General features: G+C 44.1%; 1 protein-coding gene across 20 annotated transcripts in view; it reads right to left on the bottom strand.

Annotated features, from left to right (window-relative positions):
• Window positions 1-328: 328 nt before the first annotated feature.
• The window catches only part of LRP8 (LDL receptor related protein 8), a 78,000-nt gene continuing 68,282 nt past the window's right edge, over window positions 329-10,046 (bottom strand). For 17 of the 20 annotated variants that reach the window (XM_004273833.3, XM_033435473.2, XM_033435484.2 and 14 more), the window contains 4 exons: window positions 9,223-9,291; window positions 5,258-5,430; window positions 4,119-4,295; window positions 329-1,825 (listed from right to left, as the gene is read on the bottom strand). In XM_004273833.3, coding sequence (XP_004273881.1) covers window positions 1,787-1,825; window positions 4,119-4,295; window positions 5,258-5,430; window positions 9,223-9,291 — 458 coding nt within the window. In that variant the 3' untranslated portion in view covers window positions 329-1,786. The remainder of the gene's footprint in view (window positions 1,826-4,118; window positions 4,296-5,257; window positions 5,431-9,222; window positions 9,292-10,046) is intronic. The other 3 variants (XM_033435479.2, XM_004273832.3, XM_033435485.2) reach the window with 1 other exon arrangement.

Here is a 10,046-nt window from a genome sequence, read left to right as displayed (position 1 = left end):
GCTGGGGAGTAGAAGGGGAGGAATTTGCTTAAAAGTGTCAAGTTCCAGGTATGTTAAGGTTAGATACATGTCCTCTGCTCCTACTTAAACCAAACACTTCCATGTCACACCTTGTCCCTGGTTGTCCAGTGGGAGTGAAGTGGCAGAACAGCAGAGTTAAGACCACACCTTGGATAAGAGCCAACGGGGACTGAATTCCTTCTGGGACTGTAGGATTATCTTTTCAATGGTAGACCCCACAAAAAGAAAAGTGCACTTCTCCCTGCCTCCCCCAAGGCCCAGGAAAAGCAAAGTAAGTGTCCACAATGAAAAAAAAAATCTATACATATACCCAGAGTTTCTCCTTTTATTTACAAAGCAGTGAACCAAATCCCTGTGTGAACATATATATCCAATATACTGTAATATTGTGTACGCCGTTTCCCCCTCAAACAGGACTTTAGGTTTGGCCACTTTTTCTGATTTAAGCCAAATATTAGTTTCATCTATGTGAACACATGATGGCAACAAACCTATGTATCACTTTAAATTGTTTTCTCCACCTAAAGGAAATGGTAGAGAGAAAGGGGAAGGGAGAAATAGAGATGTAACAAAACCCGTTCCTCCATCCTCATCCTCAACACACAGCATACTCAGAGGTCAGTGCCTGAGCCAGTCCCAACAGTAAACTTGGGCTGTTCAAGAAACATCTCCATTTAGCTCTCTATAAGTAAGGATGGCACCCTCAGTGTGCTTCAGAGGAAACAGTGAATTCAACCCAAGTGTCCTAAAAGAAAATGAAGTTACTTGAAATGCTGAACTTTAAAACAAGGAGTAGCCAAGGTTCAGGCATGTTCTCACCTGAGCTCGCGGGAACTTTGGGCACTGTGTGAAGTCTGTACACTGGCTTTAGCCACAGAAGAGAACCACAGTAGCCACGGGTGAGCTGAGGGCCTTTTGCTGACTGATTGGAATCCCAAGAACAGTCAGAGGCAGAAAAGATCTACCTCTCCCCACTGCATGTTTGCACAAACCATGGTATCTCTTTTCTGATCCAAATTTCCAAAGGCTTCTCTGAAAACTACAGATAACCCTTCTTGTGGACTGTTTTAAAATATATTTATCTTTATGTATCTGAACAACAGCCATAGGTGTGCCTCTTCTCTACAGATTTTTCTTTCTCACTCACATACTCACATAAACATAAATGCACACAGAGTCCGGGTGGTAGGCCAATCATACCAAAAATAAATACTCTCACCTCTCTAAATTACTTATAGAACTAATCTTATTTTTGAAATATGTTAATAAATAATCTAAACGGGAGAGGGAGTTGAAGTGTTTTCTTCGTTTTACTTATGTTGATGGATAGCCACAAAGCATAATCATTCTATTTACAAAAAAAAAAACTCTCAAACCTAAAAAAGCCCCCCAAAACCAAATACCCTGTGTAAATATAATTTTTAAATGATGAGTAAGCTACTGTACCATCGGCCCCATTTGGTTATGTACATCACGTTAGTCACTCAGCAGTAGCTATTCCATGAATTCCTCATGGGTAGTGCAACCAGTTAAAAAGTGTATAAAACATTATACATATAAAAACTCTCACATCCTTTGGATGTTTGCAGTTCATCATAACTTTGTGGTTACCTTTCCGCAATATAAATTAAAAAAAATTACACACGCACACACACACACAGACACACAGACTCATGTACAGAAACCCTTCCATCCAGGCATACACCATCCAGGGTGTAGTGCATGGGACTGAATTCCGTGAGGCAGGAAGGGAGTGGTCCCATCCTCAGGGCAGTCCATCATCTTCAAGGCTTAATGCCACTCGCTGGGGGAGACAGAGCAAAGAAATCATCATTAGACCCACTGGAGCTATTTATTGGATCACAAGGTACCAGAAATTCTATTACTTTATAGGCAGTAGCTCACATACTCTTCAAGAAGCTACCTCAGAAGACACGTTTGTCATATTTATTTTACAGATGAGAAAACTGAGACTCAACGAGCTTAAACAGCATTTGTCCTGGATCATATAGCAAGCGGGTGAACTCAATTTGAACCCAGATCTGTATGAATCCAGAGCTATAGCTTTTTTCATTATTCTGTTCTGCCTCTGTAAAGAGGAAGGCTGTGGAGATCTAAACTTTCTCCATCCTCCCTTACAGGATTTTAGGTTTGCTCAACTTCAGTGCGTTAGCTTTGGCAAATGTTTAATCCCAGGCCATTAGCTACTTGTCTCTAGCATGCTAGTCACAATCAGGAAGGTAACTGGCTGTACCCCTCCCAACTAATTATCCAGAATTGAAAGGCAGTGGAGATCAATTAAGTTTAATCCCTCTTTCCCTCTCCCCAACTTTCTAGTCATTAGATACTAGACTTCCCTCTGCCACAAATGGCTGACCACCCACTAACCCTTGAGCCAGTCTATTCCATTGTGGACAGTGGACTTAAATTCTTTCCTATATTGTCATGAAATCTGCTTCTTTATATCTTCCGACGTTCCCCGATTCTCTCTCTTAGACTCAGAGAGTTCTACACAGACAACCCTTGAAATTTTCAGTGTTTGTGTTCCCTTCCCTTCCTTCTGAGTGTTTTCTTCTCCAGGCTACACATCTAGCTTCCCCAACCTGGTCCCGATATAATGCTGTGTCCCACTATTCCATTTCCTGGATACCCTCCTTCGGATAGACCCCATTGTTTCAAGATCTTTCTCATCGCTATATGAATTTGAGCCAGCCACTTCACCTCTCTGAGTCTCGGTTTCATCATGTTAAATGGGAGTTCTAATAGGACCTACCTCATAGGGTTGTTGGGAAATCAAATGGGATTATGTATGTAGAGTGCTTAATGTAGCACCTAACACACATGGGGTCCAGAGTATTCTAAATCAACCTAACCAGCATAAGATAGAACCAGACTAGCATTTTCCGTCTCTGAACATTCTATAAACAATAAAAAGTAACTCCACTGCCTTTCAAATCATCTTTGGATTATTTGTGGTTTTGCATGAATGTCATGGCCTTGCTCCACTAGACTATCTTTTTCTAGTCTGTGACCCTCCCACTCTCCTCAAGATAGATCTCTAGGCCAAAGTCAGGTCCCAGCAGTGATGGTGGAGCTACCTGAGAAGGGGACAGGGGAGAGAACAGGCTGTTGAGAATACTGATTTCCACAGCTTCAAGGCCATATACCCTGAGAAACAGTGGAAAGAGCATGGGCTTTTGTGTACATACAGATAGGAGTTTCAATCCTGGTTCTACCACTTCCTAGTTGTGATCCTAGGTAAGTTATTCAATCTCTCTGAGTCTCAGTTTCCTCATCTGCAAAATGGGGCTAACAATATCAAGTATATAGGTTCCTGTAAAGACTAAACAAGAAAATACATGTAAAACACTGAGTAGCGTCTGATACACAGTAGGTTCTTACTAAATGTCCATTTCCTCACTCTCCTACTCTATTTCTCTGCAGTTGGCAGGAGCTTAATTCTTCAGGCCTTAGATTCATCAGGAATAGCTCCTCCTGAGTGGTTGTTTCCTTCTGTGGAAACAATGACACTTTACATGTGCAGAGCGCTTTATAACTCACAAAGCACTCTCACATGTGCTATCTCACTTGAACTTTATAAACTTAGGCAGCAGAGAGAATGGGGGTTATTATTCCCATTTTACAAATAAAAGTAATCAGAAAGAAGGGACTGAGATCACAGAGCTGTGGAATAGTGAAACTGGGAGTCATCTCCACTCTAAGCTCAACATTTCTTCCACTGTGCCCCCTCTGATCTTTAAAAATTGGTTAAGCAACTGTCTGCTTGGATTGGCCACGGTTAAGGATCCTCAAGGCCATCTGCTAACGCTCCTCACTTGCTTGACCTCATTTCCCAAGTCTCCCCTTCACGAACAATTAGCTTCAGCAGCAATTCTGTCTGTCCTGCCCCGTACTCAGTCATTTCTTCCACATGCCATTTCCTTGGTCTGCAACTAACCCATCTTTCATCTTTGCCCCGACACCCAACTCACAGTTTGCAGCCTTCTAGAACCAGAAAGCCTTCTAGGATTGACTGCACCTGCCTGGTTCATGCCCTCGCTCATCAGCCCCTCAGACTCAGAGTGGCACTGCCCTACCTTGCACTTGACGACAGGCAGCTCGGAAAGAGGGTTCTTCGGGAGTTGGTGCAGCTGTGACCTTGGTTCCCCCGGCAAGACAAAAAGCTCCTTGAGGGCGGGGGCTGGGTCTTCCATTTCTCTGGTCTCCCCAAGACAGGGCTCTGCCCACAGTGGGTGATCAAAGCTGCTGATCGCCTGACAGGGGGATGGACTGGATGACCCATGAGGTCACACCCAGCCCCGACTCCGCTATACAACCATGACATCTGCTCCAGCCACTTTGTGGTCCTTGATCCCCCAACAAGCCATGCCCTGTCGTGCCTCTCAGCCTTTGCACATGCTTCTTTCTGGAATGCCACTTTCCTCCTTCTCTACGTGGAAGACTGCTATGAATCTTCCAAGGACACAGTTCTTCTGTCACCTTTGTTGATGTTTCCATAGCATTGGTTCAACAAATACTTACTGGGAGCCAAATACGCTGTGCTAGGCACCAGGGAAACATTAATCAGACAATCCTGCCCTCAAGGAGCTCACGTTCTAGCGGGGAGACCAATGAGTAAAAAGACAAGTAGACTATAGTGTGACAGGTGCTGTGATGGAGAGAGGTGGTGAGAGAACAGAGAAACCAGGGAAAGCTTCCTAGAAGAGGGGACCCTTGAGCTTCCACCATGGCACTCAGCACACAGCTGTTCAATAGCCAACTAACTCCCCCACCAGCTCCCTGGGAGCAAGTACATCCCTTCTTTACTTTTGAACACTTGGTATCTTATGTGGTACTTGGCACATAACTGGTATACATTGTTCACTGAAATGAATGCATTTGAACTGAATGGCCGCAGTTGCCTTTCTAGGCCAAAGGTTCTGAAAACGTATTCAGCACAAAGACAGGCCTCTTTCCTCCAGGAAGAGCCTCTAGGTACAAGGTGTTCCTGATACCCTTCTATCCCAACCACCTACCCCAGCATTCCTGTGTCCCCAGGGCCTAGAACAGTGCCTGGCACATGGTAGGTTCTTGATAAATGTCTGAAGGAGGGAAGGAGGGAGGGAGGGAGGGAAAGAAGGAAGGAAAGGAGGGAAGGAGGGAAGGAAGGGAGGAAGGGATGGAAGGAAGAAGGGAGGAAAGGAAGGAAGGAATTCTTCCAGCAAGGAACACTTACTGCTGGATAGACATGGCCAATCTGAGCAGCCCTCCCTATGTGGAGCTCATCCTCATCCTCTTCTTCTGTCGTTTTCCTGTATACAGGGTTGTCGAAATTCATGCTTTTGGTGTTCTTCCGCTTCCAGTTTCTCCAGATCAGGTAGCCACTCATGCACAGCAGGGCTATAACCACTGGAGGAAGAGACACGTTACAGTGGATCTCCAGCAGGCTCCAGCCCGTTGCCCAGACATCAGTGTATTTCTCGCCACCTCTCCAGCTTGGCTGCCCCTTGTTCCCAGGCTCTGTTTCTGCATACTCTTTTTCTGCTGCTGGGAAGCCCTTCTCCTAGCTCTTTGTTCATTAACTACTCATCCTTCAAGATCCAGCTCAAATGTGAAGTCTTTCTCAACCTCTCATGGTACAGTCAGTTGTTCCCTCGCACGTGTTCCCAGACCACAGTGTTGTACTTTATATATGTGTACCCCCAACTAGACTAAGCTCTTTGAAGGCAGGGACCGTGCCTTCTTTCTCTCACTGTGCCCAGTGCCCAGTAGCGAGTAGGTGCTCAGTAACATGCTGAGTGAGTGAGTGAATTTCTTCACCACACTCTTGCCCTAATACTGCTACTTCCCTGGATTTCTCTAAGAAACCATTCTCTCCCAAAATTGGAGGGTGGAGGGTGGGGTGCTTCTTTCCAAAGCTGGGGCTCTGCAAGAAGAAGAGCATCTCTAGAAGGGAACACAGCAGGGAAACACAGGTTCTGAGTTAAAATAAATGGATATATTAATGTGTAAAGGAGGAAGTTCTCAGATAGAGCCGGGAGAAAATGGGGCAAGCAGCTTCACAAGATAGTAAGCAGTCACCGTGAGCATTCAAGTGGAGGCTGGGTGATAGCTGTCTAGGATGCTACAGAGGGGGTTTCTACAATACTTTGGTAAGATTATAATAATCAATAATAACTGATATACATAAAGATAAGAACAGGGCAAGGATGTCTGTTATCGCTGCTATATTTGTTGTCCCAGAGATCTAGCTATGCAGTGAGACCAAATAAAGAATTGAAGGGCACACATGGGAAAGGGAGAAATCAAACTGTCATTAACAGATATTGTATGCTTGGAAAATCTTAGAAAAGCAGATGAAAAACTATTAGAAATGATTTTAGTTCATCAAGAACAACAGAAAAAAATCAATAGCTTTCTTATTAATCAGCAATAACCAATCAGAAAATGGATGGAATAAGAAAATATTCGTAATAGCCCAACAAGAAACTATAAAATACTTGGGATAACCCAATAAGGAATGTGCAAGTCCTATGTGACCTATACAATTCTACTGAAGGCCATAAAAGAAGGCTCAGATAAATAGAGAGATATGTCATGTTCCTCGATGGGAAGGTTCAACGTTGTAAAAATGTAAATTCTCCCCGCATCAATTTATATACCCAAGGCATAAGATTCCATCATAAGTTTTATAGAATTAACAAGATGATTCTAAAGTTCACTTAGAAGAGAAATTGAATAAAAATAGCTAAGAAAATGTTCCAAGAATAATAATACCCTATTAGACATTAAAACATATCATAAAGTTGTGTTTCGAGTATATAGGAATAGTATATAGGGATTGGTGGAGAATAAACAGCCTAAAAGCAGATCAAAGTATGTATAGGCATATAGTTTACAATAAGATGACAATTCAAGTCAGAAGGAAAAGATGGACTATTCAGTAATGGTCTTGTGAAAACTAGACAAGCATGTTGAAAAAAATACTTAAATCTCTACCTCTTGCTGCATTCTAAATTCCAAATGGATTAATAATCGAATACTAAAACATGCTTAAAATAGTAGAAAAATATATAGAGAGATATTTTAATAATTTAGAATGAGGCAGACCTTCCTAAGCAAGACACAAAGCCCAGAAGTCATAATGTAGGAGATTAACAGATCTGATACGTAAACATTTTTAATTCATGCATGGCAAAAGAGACCATAAACAAATTCTAAAAATCAAGTGGCAGGATGGGAGAAATGATTTGTAACATATATTACAAAGGTCTAACATTAATTATGTATAAATATTTCTACAAATAAGTAAGAATAAGACAAGGAACCAATAGAAAAATAAGAAGAGACTGTGAATAGGCAATTCATAAAGGATGAAATGTAACTGGCCAATACGCTTGTGAAAAGATACTCTGCCTCCCAGGGAAATATCAGGGAAAGAATATTCCTCTTTCAGCCCTCAGATAAGCAGAAATTTAAAATAATGATTCTATTAGGGCAGGTTACATCAGGGAAACAGCATACACATGCCCTTCTGTGGAGCAGAGTATGGCAGGAGAGGAGTTGATTTCTCTTTCACTAAACAATGCTGAGTATTTTCCACTCTACTCAAAATGAGCCTGGAATAGTCTCACCATCACCTTTACTAATAAAGCCTTTCAAGGCCAATTCAAATGCCACCTTCTTTAGAAGTGCCACTCCCTCTCCTCCACAGAGCATCGGGTCTCTATTACAGCACCTTATAATATGTAGTAACACCTCTCTTGTATCACCTTTTTTATCATTAAGTCTTACTAAAAACTGAAAGCTCTTTTTTTTTTTTGCCGTATGCGGGCCTCTCACTGTTGTGGCCTCTTCCGTTGCGGAATACAGGCTCCGGACGCGCAAGCTCAGCGGCCATGGCTCACGGGCCCAGCCGCTCCGCGGCATGTGGGATCTTCCCAGACCGGGGCACGAACCTGTGTCCCCTGCATCGGCAGGCGGACTCTCAACCACTGCGGCACCAGGGAAGCCCAAAACGGAAAGCTCTTAAAGTCTTTTCTCTTTTTCTTCCCTGGATCCTTGGCACCTCGCACAGTCCCTTGGATGGTGTTGAAGTTTTTAAAACATTCACTCGCTAACTCACCACCATATTGGGGATTCTTAGGATAAAAGGGCCAAGTCCTTATCCTTGAGGTACTACACATGGGCAAGTAAGGGAGATAAAACGATGAATGGACAATCGCAATTCAAAGATCCGACCAAGAGAAGAGACTGGTATGAGAGACAGGATACTAAGTGAATATCAGGGTAAGAGAGAATGAATCAGCCCACGTGGCTCTCTGTGAGGTTTAACCAAATGCTATATTCTGGCCACATTCCAAACCCACCCCACTCCCGCCCTCCCATGCCATCCCCATTCCTGGCTTTGCCCATGTTGTCTTCACCTGCTTGGGTTGCTCTTGATCCTTCTTCACTTGGCTGATTTGGCTCAAATAACTTTTCCTCTAGGAACCCTCCCCTGTCCGCTTCCCTCCTCTCCCAATTCCAAGATAAGTGCCTCCTCAGCACTTCTACTGAACTGCATACGGCTTCATTTTAGGACTTACCACGTCAGAATCAAATTATGTGTGTCTCTCCAACAAGTCTGTAAACTTTTGGAGGACAAGAACCATGTCTTACTTATTTTTAATCACCTTCCCTCCCCTTATCACAGAATCTGGTACATCATAGCTGCTTGATAAATGTTTGTTGAAAACGAAACAGAAAGCAAGCAAGGTAGCACGATCCATTAAAGGAATGGCAAGCAGCTCTACGAATTTTTGTTAATGTATGTTTTTTCTACTCATTAATTCGACAAATACTTTATTTCGTCCCCTGTGCCAGACACTGCTAAGAGCTGGGGAGAGTGGCGAGCAAGAGAGACACCAGACCTGTCCCCGTGGAGCCTACAGTTCGGCTTCACATGGCTGGTGTGTAGAGCATGCGTGAGGGGTAGTGGGGGAAATATGTGGATAGCTGTCTGGGGCCAGGTCCTGAAGAGCCTGGTGTGCCAAGCTAAGAAGCCAAAGTAAATCAGGACTGGGAGGTGCGCAGGAAGGCGGCCAGGGCAGAAGTCAGAGAGAGAGGTCCGTGTGCTCAGCGCTCTGTCCTTCCAGTGCTTTTACCCAGACCCTGGGCAGGGTCTCTCTCTTCTCACCAGTGACTTGGGGCCACACTCACCCATAGGCACAATGATCCCAATGACAGCAGCAGTGACTGTTGAGCCCATCTTGCCACTTTCATTCCCATCTGCAAAACACAAACATTAGCAGAACGATGCTCCATCACTGTGAGTCCCAAGTCCTTGCTGGCCTCAAGCAGTAAAAACTACCCAACTGCTTCTTGCCCCCGTTCCAGAATGATGCTCCCGGCTACTGCTCAATAATTTAGTCTTTCCAGATCTTATCAGGACTGAGGTCATCTCCATTTCACAGATGAGGAAACTGAGTCTTCTTGGGGTTTGGGGGACCCACAGAGAAGTGGCAGAGCTGGGATTCAAACCCAGGATTTGTGACCTAAATCCCTTACCCTTTCCACAGTATTTGGGTGGTGGGAAGCTCGGGGCTGAGCCCTTAGGTCTTTATGTTGCTGACTACCTGGGGCAATTGCCTTTTTCAGCCAGTATCTGTTGTTTTGTCTCTCTTATTTCTGTCTGTCCATCTGCATCATCAGTTTTTTTTTTTCTTTCATAAATTTATTTATTTATTTTTATTTTTGGCTGTGTTGGGTCTTCGTTTCTGTGTGAGGGCTTTCTCTAGTTGCGGCGAGCGGGGGCCACTCTTCATCGCATTGCGCAGGCCTCTCACTATCGTGGCCTCTCTTGTTGTGGAGCACAGGCTCCAGACGCGCAGGCTCAGTAGGTGTGGCTCACAGGCCCAGTTGCTCCGCGGCATGTGGGATCTTCCCAGACCAGGGCTCGAACCTGTGTCCCCCGCATTAGCAGGCAGACTCTCAACCACTGCGCCACCAGGGAAGCCCGTACTATATATTTTTAAAAGTAGGTT

This window comes from Orcinus orca, chromosome 1 (genome assembly GCF_937001465.1).
Source record: "Orcinus orca chromosome 1, mOrcOrc1.1, whole genome shotgun sequence".
Lineage (NCBI taxonomy): Eukaryota > Metazoa > Chordata > Mammalia > Artiodactyla > Delphinidae > Orcinus > Orcinus orca.
This window is presented reverse-complemented; position numbering and strand designations above follow the sequence as displayed.